The 20,567-nt window shown below is 35.9% G+C and overlaps 1 protein-coding gene across 15 annotated transcripts in view; it reads right to left on the bottom strand.

The window, feature by feature from the left end:
- The window catches only part of Pdk (pyruvate dehydrogenase kinase), a 58,953-nt gene extending 43,913 nt beyond the window's left edge, over positions 1-15,040 (bottom strand). The window contains exons 1-2 of one of the 15 annotated variants that reach the window (XM_073990689.1): positions 14,877-15,040; positions 13,657-13,862 (exon numbers count right to left, since the gene is read on the bottom strand). In XM_073990689.1, the coding sequence (XP_073846790.1) occupies positions 13,657-13,759 (103 nt within the window). In that variant the 5' untranslated portion in view covers positions 13,760-13,862; positions 14,877-15,040. Of the gene's footprint in view, positions 1-13,656; positions 13,917-14,637 lie in introns of all 15 variants that reach the window. The other 14 variants (XM_073990690.1, XM_073990694.1, XM_073990695.1 and 11 more) reach the window with 14 other exon arrangements.
- Positions 15,041-20,567: the final 5,527 nt, after the last annotated feature.

Here is a 20,567-nt window from a genome sequence, read left to right as displayed (position 1 = left end):
TGTTTGGCTGAAATGTTATGCATTTGAGAATTGTTTTTTCTTAATAAATTATAAAAAATTGCCTTTAATTCTTGAAGAATGTTCAAATGGTTTCATAAAAATATTTCATATTTCACATTAAAAATAATTTGTATTATAATCGACAAGTAAAATTCAAATTCATGTATTTGACACATATCATTTCCTCATCATTCCAACTGATGTGAGATACACTTCAACAAATGTAAATATACCGACCAAACACAGTAAAACTTGTTTAAAATGGAAATCTAGTCGGACCATATTAATTGCTGCTAATAAAAATATGACTAATGAATTAAAGTCAATTATAAACTGCTGTACTGTACATGTAAATAAATCATAATATTTACATTGTCAATTCTACAAATTAAATTCTAAACAGAATTTTCAGTCTTCTTTTTTTTTTTTTTTTTTGTTTTCTGTTTGACTGACGTCGTTCACCAAAAAAATCAAGAAAATTTTCCCAGAACACGTCAAATGCCCACCACAACCATATAAAATAGCTACTAAGTGAGGAAATGGGAAAAGGTGAAGAGATGAAAATAAAACAGGCGAAATTATCAATGACAAGTAAGACATTAAATCACATGAAGAGGGCAGAGAGTGGGAGAAAAAAGGCCCGGCAAATAATGGGTGACTAGTTGGCTGGCCGGCTGGCTGACCATCATCTGATTACTGTGTGTCTTTCTTACTTTATTGTTTTGTGTAAGGTTCTGGGGAGTGTTGTAGCAATTAAAAAACGAAAGCTAGAAAAACGCAATACAAACGTTTTCATCATCATCACCGCCATTACAATCATCAATTGCCGCGATTTGTTGTACATTTTGACGCACATTATCGCTAGCGACATGAAAAACGAAACTGTCAAAGCAAAGCAAATAAGAACAACAAAGAACAACTCATAAGTGTATAGTATAGTCAGGTTAGTAAATACATATCTAATAAGAAATTTAAAACAAAGGCAAAGTATATGCGAGATGGTGGTCTAGCTGATTTTCACAATGGTACATCTCCGCCTTACACCTAATAGGCCGTAAGTTCCAGCCTCCAATAAGAAAATATAAATAACGTAATATTGGACATATGTCTGCCCTTTTTCAGGAATGAAATCACGATAATGATAGCAGTCAGGAAATATTGCAAAGCTGTCCATTTCGTTTGGAAAATATTGCTCTCTAAATAAACACAGGGCCTTTTACAGCTTTCTTCTTTATTTTTTATTTTTCTGGCCAACAGTTGAAGTTGTATTGGTAATTAAGCGTCTTTTAACCTAACCTAACATCTGCTCTGACTTCTATTTATAAATGAAATTCTTGTATATTTCGACTGGCTGAAGACTAAGGTTGTTGTGACCTATGCCGATGATTTTGTAGTGCTGATAAGTGGAAAATTGTTAACAACCCTGTCTGATCTCTTACAAAGTGATCTGAAACAACTGGCAAACTGGGCCCGTGACAATAGTTTTGCAGTTAGCCCAGAGAAGACGGAACATGTATTATTCACAAGGAGCGGACGAAGAAAGCACTTATTGCACACTACTCCTGCAAGAACTCAATTGGGAAAAGTTAGGAACAGAGACCGCAAGTCATGCACTGGCTGCATGTAACCGTTGTCCTGCCCTTCGCCATAGATTACGGAGGACTTGTTTGGTGGCAAGCACTTGAGAATAAAGCGTTACAGTCAAACTATCAAGTGTGCCAAGGATGGCGTTAATACTGATTACCGCCTCAATTAATAGCACTCCTCAGACCGCCTTAAATGAAATCCTGGATCTCCAATAGGCCGGGGCGATTTGTATGGCAGGAAAAACACCTTATTGGGCCCTACGCGATTCTGATTCTTGGTATTGTACTGAGTGTTGGATCGAAAATCTGGCTGTTTTACGCCAAAATATTCAAAACATGGATAAAAAACTTCCAATATGCTCGAGTCTCACCGTATACATATGGTATAGTGGACTTTTTTGCTCACTACAATCCAAGAAATCAGTAATGCGAAAAGCCCAATAAAGTGTTCAAATCGCCACACCCTAATCTCCAACCTTTGGAAATCCTAATCCAGTATCAGGATGCAAGGACGGCTTTTAAGCTCATTTCACACTTCGGACTTGAAGTTAAATTAAATGACAAGCGCTACGTAAGTGACACCACCTCCTTCAGTTTTGACTCCTTATCCGTTATTTTTCCTAGAAGGGACACAAGTCAAGCGGCCCTCAAGGCTCTCAACTTCCGGACCATAAATTCTGGAGCAATCCTTGATTGCAGAAAACTACATTGGCTACGTGAAGATGCAGAAGAGATAGAGACTGTCGAAAATTTACTTTTTTTACTTATTTTTCCTAGCAGGGACACAAGTCAAGCGGCCCTCAAGGCTCTCAACTTCCGGACCATAAATTTTGGAGCAATCCTTGATTGCAGGAAACTACATTGGCTACGTGAAGATGCAGTAGAGATAGAGACTGTCGAAAATTTACTTTTTAAGTGTCCCTTGTTGCAAACAAGAAGAGATAGATACTCTCACCTTCCTACCTAACATAGATCCCACTGTCCTTTAGGCTACCGATGATATATACACTTTCATGCCACCAAAATGTGCTCTCATCGAAATAATGATTTTAGACCCCAACTATAATGGAACGAAATACGTTTCAGACAATTTGGAGTCATTAAGCAATGTCTTTCCGTCTGTCTGTACCGATTCGGTCCAAAATTAAGCCTTCGTAAAATTTTGTCTAAACTTAAGTTCGAATATGGACCATATATCGGTCTGTTCCTTCGGGTACACAAAAGTTCAAAAATGTTCGTGAAAAGAGATTAACCGATTGCGTCCAAACTTTGCAAGTTGTATTATTCCCTCCAGGCATAGATCAGTTTCGAATATCCGCCGCCAACTCCCACACAATTTTTCCTTCACGACGGTACAATTTTTATTCGGGGATAAGTCAATACTTTCCGAGATAATGTCCCTAGAGCTCTAAATAACCCTGCCGGCATCACCTAAAATGCCTGGTGAGCACGATCACTATCGAAAGGAGTGATTTACATTGGTCCATTGACCGGATTGGGTCTAAATTTTGTAAATACTAATATTTTTACCAAACATAGTTTAAGCTCGAAGATGTACCATATCGGCCCACTCCTCCAGGTGCATCACCCACAAAAGTTCAACATTTTTCTATAAAATGGAAAGGAGTAACCGATTTGGTCCATACTTTGTTCATCGAAATATTTTTATATTTCAGGTTCGAATATGGACTATATCGTTTCACAACTTCGGCACAAGTGCATTTTAGGGACTCTTGTCGAATCGGAATGAAATATTTTCGGTGGCAAGTCGAAACTTTCTGCCATAATGGCCCAAAAGCTCTAAAAAATCAACGGTGAGTACCTGATGTGCACGACAATTATCGAAATGGTTGATGGACTTTGGTCTCTAACAATTCCGCATCATAATATTTCTTTTGCACTTATATCATGCTTGGATATGGACTATATCGGTCCACTACTTCGGGTACATCCCACACAAAATTTCAAAATTTTTTGCAAATGCCCAGTTTAGGGATGGACTATATCGATCTACTTCTACCACAAAAGTTCCAACATTTAGGTATAAGAACAGGTCCAACAGTAATGTTTTGGAAAAACACATACTGGGTTTGCTTCTTTTCATTATGTCACGGACTGTAGGAATACCCTCTGTCGGCATAGCCGACTGACATTTTTTGACTTGTTAACATAGCCAAACACCTATCATGGCTTGGCAAGGGTTGTACATAACTAAACTAAATTTTCCTTCCTACTACTTTAAGTAAGTATATAAAAAATAAAATAAATAAAAAAAGAACGATGAGTAACACGGCAATTTTTTAGAAATCTCTCCTTCACCTTTAATTAATGAGCAATATCCACAAAATCATCACTACCTCAACTCCTACATCATATTCAATTCATCAAGCAATATATATGTGCGATTAGACGCATCTTTAAACCTAACCTTTAATATATCTTGAGTTTATTACAAACTTGTTAACAAAATGGAAAGAAATCTGAAAATTCCATTAATTGGAAAACTGCCTCCTTTTCCTATCATAAGCTGAATACTGACTGAATGACACTTTGTTACTTGTTCCTTTGACAATTGTTAATTTTCAGGACTGACAATATCTTGCACTTCTTTCTTTTCCAATGAATTCAATTTGTACATAGAGATTAAAAACGAACACAGCTGACTTTTGTTTGTTTATTTCGATAATAATTTCAAAATATAAACAAATATTTAGTTGACATGATTTTCTTTTTGCTGTGTTTATATTGATACAGTGGTCAGTCAGTCAGCCAGTTAATGAGTTATCAGTATTTTCAAGGAAACAACAAAAAATTATCAATAAATACAAAGGTAGTATTGACAAATCATACGAATTGTTCAATTTCTGTTGGCTGCCTAGCTATTGTTTTAAGCGATTATCAATCAGACGAATATATAAATAAATAATTGGAATTAGAACTATTTAATAAAATATTAATGCAATAAAAATTTACATAAATAGTTTAGTGTTTTGTATATGCAATGTAGGTCATCAGTAGTCTATGATGGATGTATTAGTTATTGTTTCAACTCTATAAATATATACAAAATTTATTTAAATTCAAAATAAACTGTACTATAGAGTACAACATGTTTCAATACCCGCCACTCTGTAGTGTTTTCTTATTGGTTTTTAAACAAAAAGTGATGTGTAATATTTAAATTAAAATATATATAAATATTTAATTTTCATTGCTTCGCCAAGCCCAACTGTTTTTAATAAACGAAACTGAATTGAGAAATACTGAATCGTTTTTATTTATTTACACTTGTGTACAGCTGCTTTCTAAAACAGTACGCAAGAGAGATGAAAACAATAAATCACAAATAAGAACAAAAAACACTGATGGTGACGGGAAGGGGTCAATGACTGCTTCGTCACCATACTTCCTTAATGTTTTGAAATTAAAAAAAAAAAAAAAAACAAATCTAAAGTTGTTTTAAAAAAATAATTGCATTTGTTATATTCCAAGTCATATATGTAAGTAATACCTGGAAGTTGTTTCCTACATATTGATATTTGTTTATAATATTCACGATGGAATGGGATGTTATATTAAGTGCGATTTGAAGCTTATGAGTCAATTTATTATTTGAATCATTACATTCTACAAATAGTAACTTAAATTTTTTAAACAAGTTAGAAAGTAACAGTCAGCTGTGCCGACAGACCTCGGACTAAAAAAGTGAACACAAAACTTCTGTCGTTTATGCTGTTTTTTTTTTTGACATTTTAGGCCATTATCTCAGGAAGTTCGGACTTGCCTCCGAAAAAAATGTTTCGTCGTAACTAGAGCCGCATACCCAACATGTTACCAAAATTTAAAAACGATCCCAATCGGGAGCTTATACTGCACTCTTTTCAAACTGGGAGGTATCCGAAAGAATGGTCCGATGCAGTCAATATTCGGACATAATCCGAGTCTGTAAGAAATAATACGATGTACAATACAATGTTTGGACAAAGTCGGTTCCTTCCTTCGAAGGTTATTTTACGTAGTACACAGTATAGTTGGTGCCGGAAGGTTTTTTTGCAGGTTTTGGGTCATTATCTCAGGAAGTATGGACTTGCCATCGAAAAATTTGTATCGTCGCAACAAGGGCCGCATACCCAACATGTTGCCAAAAATTTAAAAACGATCTCTAACGTGTCCTTATACTGCACTCTTTCCAAAATTTGTTTGTGAGGTAGCCGAAAGAGTGGTCAGATGTAGTCAATATTCTGACATAATCCGAGTCTATAAGAAACAAGTAGGAAAAGCGTTAAGTGCGGTCGGGCCGAACTTTTTATACCCTCCACCACAAATTTTAGCCATTTCGGTGGATTAGTGTGGCCACAACCTTCAAAATACCGAAAATCGGAAGGTACCGTTCTATAGGGGCTATATGATGGCGTGGACCTATACCTACAAAATTTCTGGGGGAAAGTTTTATACCCCAACGAAGACTAAGTACCAAATTTCAGCCATCTCAGTGTGATAATGAGGCCAAAACCTTCAAAATACCGAAAATCGGAAGATCTCGTCCTATGAGGGCTATATCAAAACGTGGACCTATATAAAAATTTTATGGTTGAAATGTTTCTTAGCCTCTGGAAACACAAAATTCAAAGTTTCAACCGATTCTGTTGTCAAATGGGACAAAAATATATTAAAATGACGCGTACTTTATATGGGGCGTTATATGGGGGCTATACCAAAACGTGGACCTATATAAACCAACTTTGGTAGGAATGTTTTTTGGCCAAAATACACAAAATACCAAATTACAACCAATTCGGTGGTAAGATGGGACAAATATCATAAAAATTCCTAAAAACGACGACGCGTCATTTTGTATGGGGGCTATACGAAAGCGTGGACCTACATAGCCCGTTTTCAATACCAAAAGTCCTACGCACAAATAATAGCTTTTCCCAAAATTTCATCCACCTACGTCAATTCGTTCGGACGCTAGAGTGATTTCCACAGACGGACAGACGGACGGACATGGCTATATCGATGTAGAATTACACGCTGATCAAGAATAGTGACAAACTTAATATACCCCCATCCTATGGTGGAGGGTATAATAATACGATGTACAAAGATTGAACCAAATCGGCTTCTGCCTTCGAGCGTTATCTTACGTAATACCCAGTTTTGTTGATGCCGGAAATCTCTTTTGGAGCTATTGGGCCGTTACCTCAGGAAAAAATTGTGTCGTCGTAAGAGGGCTACGCTTTATTTTAGCGAAAGCTTTTAAACGTTTGTTGTTGTTGTAGCAGCTTCTACAAGAACATGTACATATTCATTTTATTGATTCGGCTCTGCTTCCAGCTCCAAGTTCAGAAAGGACGCCACCTAAATAAGATTAGTCCAAAGTGAGCGTGGAGTCAGGTTAGTCGGGTTGGCTGGGCAGTTAAACAGGTGCTGCGTAGTGTGCGGACGGTGCCACATGCTGGGAAGATATTCCAGCAAATTGGCCCAGTAAGAATTGAGGCGGCTGCACCAACCGGATCTTAGTTTTGCCAACACGACTCTCGTTTGCCTTGGCAGCTGTTGCTCTTCCGCTGCCACGAGGACGATATTCACACTGTAGGCTGCCTGAGCCTCAGCGACCGCGTCAATGTAAATATCTTTCAAACCTGCCTGTAAAGAACGTTGATCTAGAGGTTCTCATTTATATCTCTGGACCTCCCTTTCCTTATGAGGAAAATCCTCCCTTACTCGCCTGGGGGTTCAGGCATATCCACCAGATGGTGATTTAGGTGGTCTTGCCAATAGCATCCAAGCAAGTACTGCATCGTCAACATCCTGTTGTGTCGACGCACAGGAAGGATCTTGGTCTCCTCATGTAAATGGTCCACTGCAGACATGAGGTGACACCCTGTAAAACTTTTGTGGTGGAGGTACCCGAAAGTACCGAACTTATACTAAGTTTGGACAAAATATTACCAAGGCCAAATTTTGGAGCGAATCGGCTGATCCGTTCGAGAGTTATCGTGCGTTCCAGCCAGCCGGACAGATAGAAGGACATGACTAAATCGAATCTAAATCGGGGTTTTTGGATATTTTGGCATGTATGTAACAGCCAAACCACTGAGATTCTCGATGCAACACAAAGACTAAAATTGTAGCCAAGACAATAATTAAGAATTCTCTAGTACATAGCAAAAGCATTGGAACGCTCCTTCAGGCAGTTATGATCCCGAGAATGTGCAAATTTTTCGGAAAATGTCGATAAATTATACTGTGCTACAAAATTTGACTTAAAGTCAGTGGATGGAAATTTCCTTTGGGGATGAAAACCCTTGGTGAGTGTACTAAGAACGCAAAAGGAAATTTTCAGGATAGGTCAAGTTTCTGAAATATGGTTTGGCCAAAATATCCTTGAAAAAAATTTCAAGTCAAAATCCGGGGGCTCGATTTTCACCGTAGACATATGGTCTAGTGGACTTTTTTGCTCAGTACAATCCCGAGAATCAGAAACTCCAGGCGCCCACTATCACTTTTTTCCTTCCATACAAATCGCCCCGGCCGAGTATATACCCTCGTTAGCCTAAAGGGCTAAGGGGATACAAATCATTTGTACAAACAAATTATTTACTAGCAAAAAGGAAATTGACGGGTTATTGTTTGGAAGCGGAAATTCAATCCATGTACTAGTATGTGCATATTTCTCTACATCCTTATAGATATCTTATAAGAATAAACGTAAATATATATTCGCCAACAATGAATATGTGGATGAACATATATTTGCTTTTCTAACAAATCCAGTAAATAAAAGCAACAATAAAATATAAAAAAACTTGTTTCTATAATAAATTCCATTTCCATTTACGTACAAAACAGCAGTCACAACAAAACACTTATTTTATCATCTAGGCCTATTGTTTTCCAAAGAATCGTTTTTTTCGTTTTGTCCCGTCAAACAGTTAGGTTTCCCATTTTCCCCACCCTTCTGAGCAGACAACAAAACAAGTTACAAAAAAAGTTGCAAATACTGCCAATATATTTTGAGAGCGGTAAAGCACGAAAAGAGAAACAAATATAAAAGCAGAGTGGATCAGCGTCATTACAGGGTGAATGTATGCCGCCTCATGGAAATGTAATATAGTGTCAAGGACGTTTCAATGATAAAGTAACACATGCTCTTTTCTAAAGGCGACAGCTGCCATAAGGAAATTTCCATCCTTTAGGCGGGCTGGTTAGAAAAAGCAAACAAAAACGAAAGGAATACACAAAAAGCTATAACAAAACAAGCACACAAACATTGGACACGTGTATTGGTTGGGTTGGTAGGTTGGTTTACACAAATGTCATTGGCCTATGGAATGAAAAAATGAATGAATATTGTTGAGCTTGTTTGTTCCTTTTAAAGGACATTGAAGAAAGTAAGAAAACACCAAAATGTTATTAGTCATAAAAGAAAGGGGATTTCATTTACGATGTTATATTTGGAAATTTTAATCAATTGTACAAATTTAGAATGAAATGTACTTTCGAAGGTCATTTTGTTTGCTGTTTTATCTGGTTCTCTTCTGCTTTATCCTGGTAAAATGTAAAAATATATATTGAATTATTAATTGGTTGTGTGAATAAGGATAGATGGATGGATGACAACCAAACAAACTGAGTAGGCTTTAACCACAAATTAATAGAATTGAGATTAGTGGCTTTGCACGTACTTTGTACTAAGGGTAGGTTAGTAGTAAAGGCAATGATGGTAGATAGGACATTTGGCTAATATTGGTTTTGGGGATGATAATGCATCCTGTTGAAGAATTTTGCTAACAACAATCTGTTGACATCTAGATGTCCTCTGGATAGCAATTGACTGATATTCTTACGTATGTATACTGCGTTCTGCAGAGCAACAGCAACATTTTCTTCTTTTCGTTCACCCCTCTGGATAGCACCTGTCTGATGTCCTTGTGGAGAAAAAACATTAACCTTTTCTCGTTTTCGTTTACCACTTTCCCTAAAGCTAAAATAATCCTTAAATCCTTATTTACCACCACAAAAGCTACTACTGTTTGTTGTAGGCTTGAATTGTTTGTCGTTTTATGAGTACATTGCTATATTAAGCCATAAAATTGTGTTGCTATTATTCACAAAATATTTATAATACGTATCTCGTTTATTTGTTAATTGCTTAGATAAAGATTTGTTCCAGAAAATGTTGAGATAGGTAAATAACTCAGTTGGCTGTTTTCAGCGACATTCTACGTATTTTATGTGTGAAAATGTTTTTGTAAAGTCCAAAGGGTTTAATAATAAAAAAAATACAAATATTCTGTTATAAAAAATGGGCTCATTCGGAAAAGAGATAAAAATTTCTGATGTCAAAACAAAACGGGGACACCTAAAATCTGGGCACACTCATAGACTGTTATCATCCCAAGAGGCTGACGAAGAATATAGTTGTATGAATCTACGTAGTTTTTTCATACAAACGTTCCAATCGGTTGAAACTCGATAGTGAACTTGATCTGGAACTCTTTTCCTTTACCGACCCACCCAGAAAAATTACCACAGATAGTGCCTTTTATCCTGATTCCAACCATGTATTGCTTTTGTTGCGGAAATGTATACATCCCGAGATAGGGGCCTCCAAAGATCCACAAAGCCCCTAACCTATAACTTTGGCAAAACATCGCAGAAAATTATGAAAACAATTACCACAGATAGTGCTTTTTACACCGAATCCAACGATATATTGCTTTTGTTGAAATGTATACTTCCCGAGATATGTACCTCAAAAGATCTACAAAGGCCCTATCCTATTTTTCTCTAAATAGCCGGCCTTCGGCCGGGATTTAAGGCTTTCTCCTATGGACAGGTGCAAATCTCGGGAACGGGAACAACATTTTCTTCTAAATTAAATATTTTCGTTGGATTCGGTGTAAAAAGTACTATCTGTGGTAATTTTTTAATCATTTTCTGTGGTGGTTTGCCAACATTTTAGACTAGGGCCGTTGTGGAACTTTGGAGGCCTATATCTCGGGAAGTATACATTTCCGCAACAAAAGCAATACATGGTTGGAATCGGGATAAAAAGCAATATCTGTGGTAATTCTTTCATAATATTCTGCGGTGGTTTGCCAACATTTTATGCTAGGGCCTTTGTGGAAATTTGGAGGCCCATATCTCGGGAAGTATACATTTCCGCAACAAAAGCAATACATGGTTGGAATCGGGATAAAAAGCACTATATGTGGTAATTTTTTCATAATTTTCAGAGGTGGGTCGGTAAAGGAGAGATAAGCCCTTGATTTTTCAATTAAACTAGATTGGCACAACTCCAAAAAAAAATGCGGATCAAAAGCGACAATCATCTACTTGCTGTTCGCCCTACAAATGCATGGTGGCCGGTGCACCGGATGGGCTCACGTGATGTATTTTTTACCATCGTAGAGGCAGTATATCCCTTGTCGGGATAGAGAAGTATCAGTTCCACTAGTCAGGTGCGCATCCATCACATTCCATCATCGGTGATATGTCATGGGTGCATATAGGAATCTGCTAATGGCTACATCACACCATATGCTTTTTCACATGTATGACATCAGCTGGTCTGTATATTAGTATACCCAAAGTGACAACATACATGTGAAAAAGCATATCGTGGCAATAATAATAGTAATTGTTCCCACAAACATCCCAGAAAGGACAAGGGACATTTTTCAAATATCCATGAGTGTCGCCCGATTCATATAATCTCAAATATATTGGACATACTTTTCATAATCTCAGCCTTTAGGCTAAAGAGTGTATATACACTTTGATACGACCAAAATTGTGCCTCATCGAAATAATGGTTTTAGACCCCAAGTATGTTTGGACGAAATTCGTTTCAGACAATTTGGAGTCGATTTAGGCATGTCCGTCCGTCTGGCTGGCTGTGGCGCACGATAACTCTCGAACGGACCAACCGATTTGTTCTAAATTTTGGTAATCTTAATATTTTGTCCAAACTTAGTTTGAGTTCGAAAATAGGCCATCTCGTAAAAGGAGTAACCGAATTGGTCTTAACTTTGCATATGATAATATTACCTTCGAGGCAATGATCAGATTTGAATATGGACTAAATCGGTATACTACTTCCTCTTCGTACCTCCCATACAAACAACAACAACAACTACAACAAGTTCTTCTTGCGGCCCTGTTACGACGGCGGAATTTTTTCAGGGAAAGTCCATGCTTCCTGAGATAATGGGCTAAAAGCTCCAAAAAAGCCTGCCGGCACCTTCTGGGAAATACGTAAGATAACCCTCGAAAGTAGAAATCGATTTGGTCCAAACGATGTACCTCGTATTATTTTTGGCATAAATTGAATACTCTACCTGCTGGCGGAAAAGTCTGAAATGTTTACAACAGGTAGATCTTTACGTCCTTATTACAAAAATATAAAGTTTGTTGGGGGGAAGTCCATACTTTCCGAGTATGGGCCTCTGAAGTTCCGAAAATTTAAATTAAAAAAATGTTGCTCCCGTGCCCGAAGGCCGGCTACTTAGAAAAACTTTCCTTTTTCACTTGCAAATAATTTCAAATCATCAAGCTTAATTCTAAACGAGAAAATTAACAAAAATCATTAAAAAATGATCTTCGCCCTAAAAAGGCAAAATATCAAAAAAATAAAAAACAGGCTGAGCCCGGCTGGGATTTGAACCCACGTCCTTGAAAAACATATCGAAAAATGTTGTCATGGCGTGTTAGCGTTCAAAGCCAACTCATAACTTCAAAGTCAGCGCAAAAAGCGTTTGTCATGAAGAAAATACATTTCTGTGGCCAAGTATCTGCGTTAATGTACAAAAACACATTTGCATTTGAAAAACGATAAGTTCTAGGACAGAGAAGCCATTACATAGTCGATACGTCCGAAGATTTGCTTTACCACCAATGAAACCAGGTAACGTAATTTGGTGACTATGTGGGTTCGAGTCCTTGGCTTTCCTTTTTCACTTGCAAATAATTTCAGATCATCAAGCTTAATTCTAAACGAGAAAATTAACAAAAATCATAAAAAAATCAGATTTTTTTCCGCCAGCTGGTAGAGTATTCAATTTGTTCCTTATTTTTTACAGATTCGGTTTATACCCGAATATTGACTACATCGGACCACTCTTCTGGGTATATCCCAAAGTTTGGAACGTTTTACGAAACGATCGTACAAGGAGTGGGTAAGAGGTACATGGTTTCCTCATACATCTAGTGCACATTTTGCAAGGTTAAAAAGTCGTTCCTACGTGCATAATAGCCAGTTTATACTATAGCTTTTTCCGGCTTAATCCTCTAGAAGAAGATTTATTGAAAACCAGTGTGTTTAACAAATTGGGTTATATGTAAACGTACTATAAGATACGATTTTTAAATTTTTTAACAATTGTTTTGTTTTCTAAGTAGCCGGGCCTTAAAAACTAGCGATTCACGGAACTTGTATGGACTTCCCTCAAAAATTTTATATACATATATTTGTGATCAGGGTGACGAGAACTACCGGTGACATAAATTTCATATTATCCTTATCCGAGCTTAGCGTGCAAACTCAATTAAAACCGTAATTTTTGGTTATTAAAATTAACTGAACTTATATACATTACGTAGTGGGCTTTCATCATCAGGGTTGTCGTCGCGGCCAATACTCGTATCCAAGACTTTCTGGTAAGCAGTGCAACAGAATGGCACCCACCCAAAATCTCTAGAGGAATAGATTTCCCGACAAACAGTTGCTTAATTAAATTTCAACACAACTTTTCATTTTTTCCATTTTATATGCGTTCCAGAAAAAATGAGATACCTATTTGTTTTGTCAATAATTAGCATCAATGTAGCATTTAAGGACTTAAAAATTAATTGGCCAGGACGATGAAATCAATATTTAACCATTTTCAATGGGATGACAACGGACACTTTGGCTACAATGTTAGTGGTGAGACTATTAGAGCAATTCCTAAGTTCCATTTCCTAAGCATTTCAAGACCCATTGATATCTACTTAAATATAGTAAATATGTATAAAACTCATAACACACATAGATCACATAATAATACATTCAAATACTTACCAAAGTCAATGAATTGCTTTATAGAGAGCGGTGATGGATTGAATTGTGAATAAAAGTCGAGCATTTTTGGTATGCTCGACAAGCGTACTGGAAATAACCGCATTTTGTCGTTTTATCTGTTTTATCTGTGGTTGTTGTTGTTGTGATCGAGTCGTCGTTTGTTTTGTTCAATTTTTTTACTGTGTTCTTAGTTTTGTTTTGATGTACTAGTTGTAGAATAAATTAATAAATAAAAAAAGTATAGCACTTATACAATGTTGCTGCACAACAAACGACAAACAAATAAAGTGGATTGTTGTTTGGTTGTGGCAATTAAATTAAATTTGTCAAATTAGTAGTGGTCGCCAAAAAGACACGAACGAGAGAGGGAATCAACAAAGATTTGATGACGAAATTGTTTGTTGTAATACAAATGTTTGTTGTATGCCACAACAGATGGGGACAATTGGTGTTGGATGCAAGAGGAACCGGCCCACAAAGTTAATGTTGACATTAAACTCTGAATCTAGAGAATGTGCGACTGTTAGCGAATACGAACAAAAACACAATATAAACGCTTGTCACGTATTCGGTGGGTGGGCTTGACGAGAAACACCAAATAGCGCAGGGGCAGGGTGTAGTGTCCGGTAAATTCTATATGCCAGGAGAGAATTTTATTTGACCTCTGTTTCGTCTTTTGTATAATGTGTTATGATTATTCATATTATCTCGGCATAATTTTCTTGCAGCTTTTAATTTTTCATTTTCTAATTTGCCAAAAGAAACAATCATATGATACATGTTTCGCCGCCCGCTCCCTGGAGTAGATGTAGGCTAAAATTTGATGTGCAAAAAAGAATCCAAATGCCGAGTATAGAGAATGAGAGTTGTGGAAAAAAACAGCTGTTAAAGCATGCTGTTCCTTTTTATTAAACATGTATTAGAATTCAATCCACGAGGAAGCTTGCCACCACCTAATTGTTCCACATCTCAGTAGAATACATATAACATTATTTTTGCATAATTTCATTTTTTCTTATCAAAATTTTGTTTGAAAAGTTTATTCGTTCGTAACAAGTTTCGTTTTTATTTTGTTGTTAATTATTTACACCACACTCATTTGTAGTTGTTGTTTTATTTTTTACACTTGTTATTAGTCAAAGTGTTTTTTTTTCTATTTTTAATAGAATATTTGTTTTGTATTTAATAAACTTGTAAATAATAATTTGTTGTTGTATTACTTTGTCAAGTTTTATTTTTTTTTTTGTTCTTCCAACTTCAACGTTCCTCGTTTAAATAAAATATGTTTGTTAACTTTGTTCCATGACCGACCGTCTGATTTGATTTGCTTGGTTTTGGTGAGGAGATTATTGTTTGTGGTGGAATTGATGATTTGCGTATGAACTAGAGTTGTGTAGTTCCGGAAAGAACTAGTTCCAAGAAACTATTCCGGACAAGGAACTATTGGAACTATATCCGACTCTTTCATTTATATAGTTCCTTTAGTTCATATAGTTCCAGCCGTGCATATAATTCTTTCATTTATATAATTCATTTTCTTTATTTAATTCCACACTCACTTCGATCTTTCACGTTCGGTTCCTTCATCATTTAGATCCGGCCACATTGTTAAATAAACGTGAATCACATCCTCGTTACGTCGATGCAATTTATTGATTTTTTTTTTTTTGTCAATTCATCCAATAAAAGATGAAAACAAAAAAAAAAGTTTCGTTAAAGTACTTCACTCTCGGAACTATTTGGAATGAAGGAAATAAAATGAACGAGGAACGAGAAAGATTCATTGAACTATATCTCTCTCGGAACTTTTTGGAACTATATTAAGGAACTAGTTCCTTTTGGCAAAAGAAACTAGAAAGATCGATCCGCTCCAGGAACTATATTGCCCAACTCTAGTATGAACGAACTAGATCAATTGAACGATTCACTAAAGAAAGCGACTGAACTAGGTTGTCGTTCATTTTGGGTTCATTGAAACATCGAAAGAACTGAGATGACAACCTAAGTCCCGGGCCACACTAGAGTGATTTCATTTAAAAAATTGCATGAAAGTATGCGTCACTAGATCGACTTCCATAGCAGAGTAAAATCATAAAATTACTGTAGTGGGGAATTCGATTTAAGAACGCCTAATTTCATGAAATTTTTTAATGAAATTCACGCTAGTGTGGACCGGGACTAACGAACTAACATGGCTTTTACTAGAGTTGTGCCAAAGGAACTATATGGAACTATCTAGTTCACTTCGCAGTTCCAATGGTCCACATTTTTTCTTTGAACAAACTGCGTATACTTAACAAGTCCCGGTCCACACTAGTATGAATTTCATGAAATTAGGCGTTCTTAGCTCGAATTCCCCACTACAGCATTTTTATGATTTTATAGCGCGGTTACACTTAACCGGATTAACCCAGTGGGTTTGGATTTCAAATGTCAATTCCATAGCGCAAACGTCAAATAAATCCTCTCAAAGTGGGTTAACCCGGTAAAAACTGTAGTGTAACCGCACTATTACTCTACTATGTAACTCGATCTAGAGACGCATAATTTTGTGTCAAAATTTCAGTGAAATTACTGTAGTGTGGCCCGGGACCAACGCACGTTATATTTCATGAGCTCTGTTCCTTTACGTGCAAGAATCTTCAAGTTTTACAACGTTTTACTCGAAAAGCGTTCCTTTACTTTAGACACCGTACAATTCATAGGGGAGCAGTTTACAAATTTTACTACTTTTGCCGTTTTTACTATTTTCAAAAGTAAAGGAACAGACCAATGATGTTACTCATACGTTTTGGAACTAGTACAAGGAACTATATTACCCAACTCTACCTTTTACATTTAAAATGTTTTATTAAACATGCGTAATTTAAGTTGTCAATATCATAGAATATCTGCCAAATGAATGGCGTTAATTCCCAAAACATCTGTTTTAAGTGCAAGTATAAAAGGCGTTTAAATCCGCATTTACATATTGCAGGTTTTACAAAACATGCGTCATTTAAGTTGTCAATTCCTTAAACTTAGTTTAAACTATGGACATATACGATGATAGAGTGCATTATCTCTACTTATTTGATATACATTTATTGTATGAAAATGACAACTTAAATCGACTAGATTCGCTAAACCAAGCATAGTCCAAACGCGGGGATGAGAATAAATGTCAAATAAATGACATGTTGTAGGTGCAAGTGTAAATTGGCCTTAAAGAAGTATTTAAACGCATTTTACACTTAATATGTTTTATAAATCATGCATCATTTAAGTTGTCAATTCCATACAATGTCTGTCAAATAAATGACGTAAACTTCCAAAACACCTGTTTTAAGTGCAAGTGTAAAATGCGTCTCGGGGCAAATATATCATTTATTTGACAGATATTCTATGATGTAGACAAATTAAATGAGGCATGTTTTTTTTTAAATTGGGCCATGGTACAATTACTTAGGTAGAAACATCGGCGAATTGCTACAACAAAGCAACTTTTTTTGTAATGTAAACTGTCAAAATATTCGCCAAATGGTTTCTTGTTGTCTCTTTTTATCGCTTGTGTTTGTACAGTGAAGTGAACACATGCTATCTCTTACTTACCGAATCATATGGTTTTTTGTTTTGATTTTTCATAGCGAATTCCTAGTTTTTTGACGTTTTAGATTCGATCAGCTGGGCTGAGGCATCTACCTAAGTAATTGTACCATGCATTGGGCTTATACCCTAGACAGACGGCAGCGTTAATTTGCATTAATAACTGTATTTCATTTTGGCCTGACAGACGACAGTTTCTGCATTTACGAAACAGCTGATTGCTGTTTTGTTGTTGTTTGCAATGTATTTTTTGTTTTCCTTGTGTCTCAGAGCATGAATATGCTCTCTCTTCCATATGAATATGAGCTCTCTTCTACGGCATTGCCATATTGAAATACCTAAATGCCTTTTAAATGCAGCTCGATTTTGTGCATTAAGAATGTGGATAATGCACGAATTAATTTGAATTAAGGCAGTTAATGCAAATTAACGCTGCCGTCTGTCTACGGTATTAACCATGGCACAATTACCAAGGTAGTGACATCACGCTAGCTGTTCGAATATGAAAAGTCAACTCCCTTTATAAAAAAATTATTTTTGTTGTAATTTCCCCAACAACATAAAGACAATTTTGACATAACATATTCAAAATTTTACGATACCACTACCTGGAAATTGGGGTTAACCTAGAAAACCTAAGAACCAAAAACCGATTTGAAATGTCTGAAACGTTTATAGTAACAACCCCACTGGGTTTCAAATGTCAATTCCATTGCATATACGTCAAATAAATCGCCATAAAAAAGGTTAACCCTACAAAAGGCTATAATATAAATAGGCTATTAATGTAAACGATGGTATTAAAAATTCTCAAAAATCACTTACGAGTATAATGAAAAGAGTGCTCTTTAAAATGAATTAAATTTGCAAGCATATTTTTTCTTTCTTAAATGTATTGTTCTTATTCCTCCACACTCACTTTTCACAGCGGTTCCTTCATTCCATCGTTATTCTTTGTTGATACTATTGTAACGGTTATCGAATGTCAACGTATTTTCATCAAATTGAATTTTATTGAAACAAGTGCACAAGTGTTCATTCAGTTAGTGGTCCTTATTAAAACAGCAGGGAAACGCGGTGGGGAGTAGACCTCACCACATCTGTGGATTCTGGTGAAAAAAGAAATGGGAGCAGGTTGAATGTTTGGACTGGATTCGTATCGATATGAAATTTTTACCACAGGTAGGGCTCGCAGTGCTGATTACGCCAGGAAGTCCATACTTCCCGAGATATAGACTCCAAAAGTTCAAAAAATCCCTTGGTTTTGACGATAAGTTTAGTTTAAATCGAAATGTTTTCATATATAGCCGGCCTTCGGCAGGGAATTTAAGATTTTATCCTATGGACAGGAACAAATCTCGGTTAAGGCGAACAAAATTTTCCTTTAAATCGAAATTTTTTATCATCGATCTGAATCCAGTCCGTATATTCAACTTATGCCAAGAAATGTTATTGAGTTTAAACCAACTTAGTCCTACTGGGTGTTCATCCAAAGATATAAGCAAGGTGTTTGGAATTTTTAGAGTGGTGATGCTTGGAAATCGCTCGGAGAAGCAATTACGTTTCCAGGTTACGTCGTCTAAGCCAAGTTCTTGATGCTATTATTGATGATGGGCTCCATGGATAAAAGGTTGGAGGAAAGTAAAAGCAGCGTTGGAAAGTAAGTAAATTTGGCAACGACATAAAAAATGTTCTATCGTATTCCAGTTTGCTCCAAATTATGCACGAATTTGTTCTGTTGGTTGATAAAGTTGGTCAATGGTTGGTTCCTTGGGTCTTTAATCAAATAAACTTTTTGAATTGACATGTGGGTGGTAAAAACACTAAATCCTTGTGCATATTCCTGATCTCAGTTGAATTCTGCAATCGATTTAGAATATTGTTAGCCGGTTCTGTACAACTTTAGTATAAAATATGTCGCCGCTAGTTCTGAAAAGCTCTCCTATAAAGATGTTTGGAAGAACAGATTATCTGGAGAAGTTTTCTACCTTTACAACCACTATAGATGATTCCTTGCTTATGATTGGACTACGTTCTAGCGAACCAATGTTATTGAACAAATAAATAAATAGAAGTGACCGCAAATATTAAGCTTTTATGCTTGAAATCAGAGTTTTGGCAGAAAGAACAATGCTTACATTGACCAATACATCATTCTCAATGGAGTAGAGTCGGGAATTCATTTTCGAAATATTTTAAAAATTATATATGCATTTTTTCTTTTTAACACACATCCGTGATAACATCAAGGCATTGGATAGTGTTGTAATTTTAATTTTCAATATCTGCTAAATTGGAAAAATTGTTTTTGTAAAGTTTAGTAATTTATTTTATCATTTGGTTTTATAAAAATCATTTTTACGCTTCAGTCCCATTTAATCTGATTAAGTTTTCTAGAATTGACCCTATTGGTTTTAAAGAAGTACTGATGTTACGCTAAATCGATCATAGGATTTAATAAAAACATGTACTAGGATTAATTATATGTATTAACAAATGCTTTTGATGTACGACTTTATGTTGATGCTAAAATTCTTAGTATTTGAACTAATTTAATTTTTTAACAATGTAAACGGGGTTGATTTTATTCTTATTTCGTGTTTTTAAACCGTCGACTAAATGGATAAAAAGTTGCGTAAATAATTTCTTCATATCCCTTTTTGTGTCGGAGATATAAGTCAATTAAATGAATTTCATTAGGTGTACGACTTTTGACGGCGATTTATTTAAAAAACGCTCCGTTGATATTTTTTGTTTTTTTTTATCATCTATGAACATTGTAGTTTCAGAATCCGAAAAAACTTCCCTGGTTTAAGCACCTTCCATTTAAAGTTGGTTCAGGTACACCGTGCAGAGTTTTCGGCGTGTTAACATTACTAAAAGGTAGTTTACACTCAGCCCTATTCTGAACGCATGGGAGTTGGGAATTTTTTCCCATTCCCACATTTTCGTATTCTGAACAAAATTTTGAGGGAGTTTTTTTCCCATTTCCCATCTCCCCTCATTCTGAATGAAGTTCGAATTGGGAATTTGTTCCCATGGGAAAAAAGTATACATTCTCTATCTTGAATTGTGGGAGAATTTTGTGTCTTTTTGTGGGAAAAATCTCCCCAGCAAACAGTGTGGGAGTTTGAAAAAAAAAATTCAAGAAATTTCATATTTTTATGAAATTTCATATTTTAAGACATCTACACGACAAAATTATTGCAAATATTTATAATCGCCATGTGTTTGCTTAATAAAAGCATACAAAATGTACTGTAAAATATGTCATTAGTAGACTTCGGATTTTGCATATTCTTATATGATACAAAAACCTGCAAGAA

This window comes from Musca autumnalis, unplaced genomic scaffold, assembly GCF_047663935.1.
Source record: "Musca autumnalis isolate F117 unplaced genomic scaffold, ASM4766393v1 scaffold_5, whole genome shotgun sequence".
Lineage (NCBI taxonomy): Eukaryota > Metazoa > Arthropoda > Insecta > Diptera > Muscidae > Musca > Musca autumnalis.
This window is presented reverse-complemented; position numbering and strand designations above follow the sequence as displayed.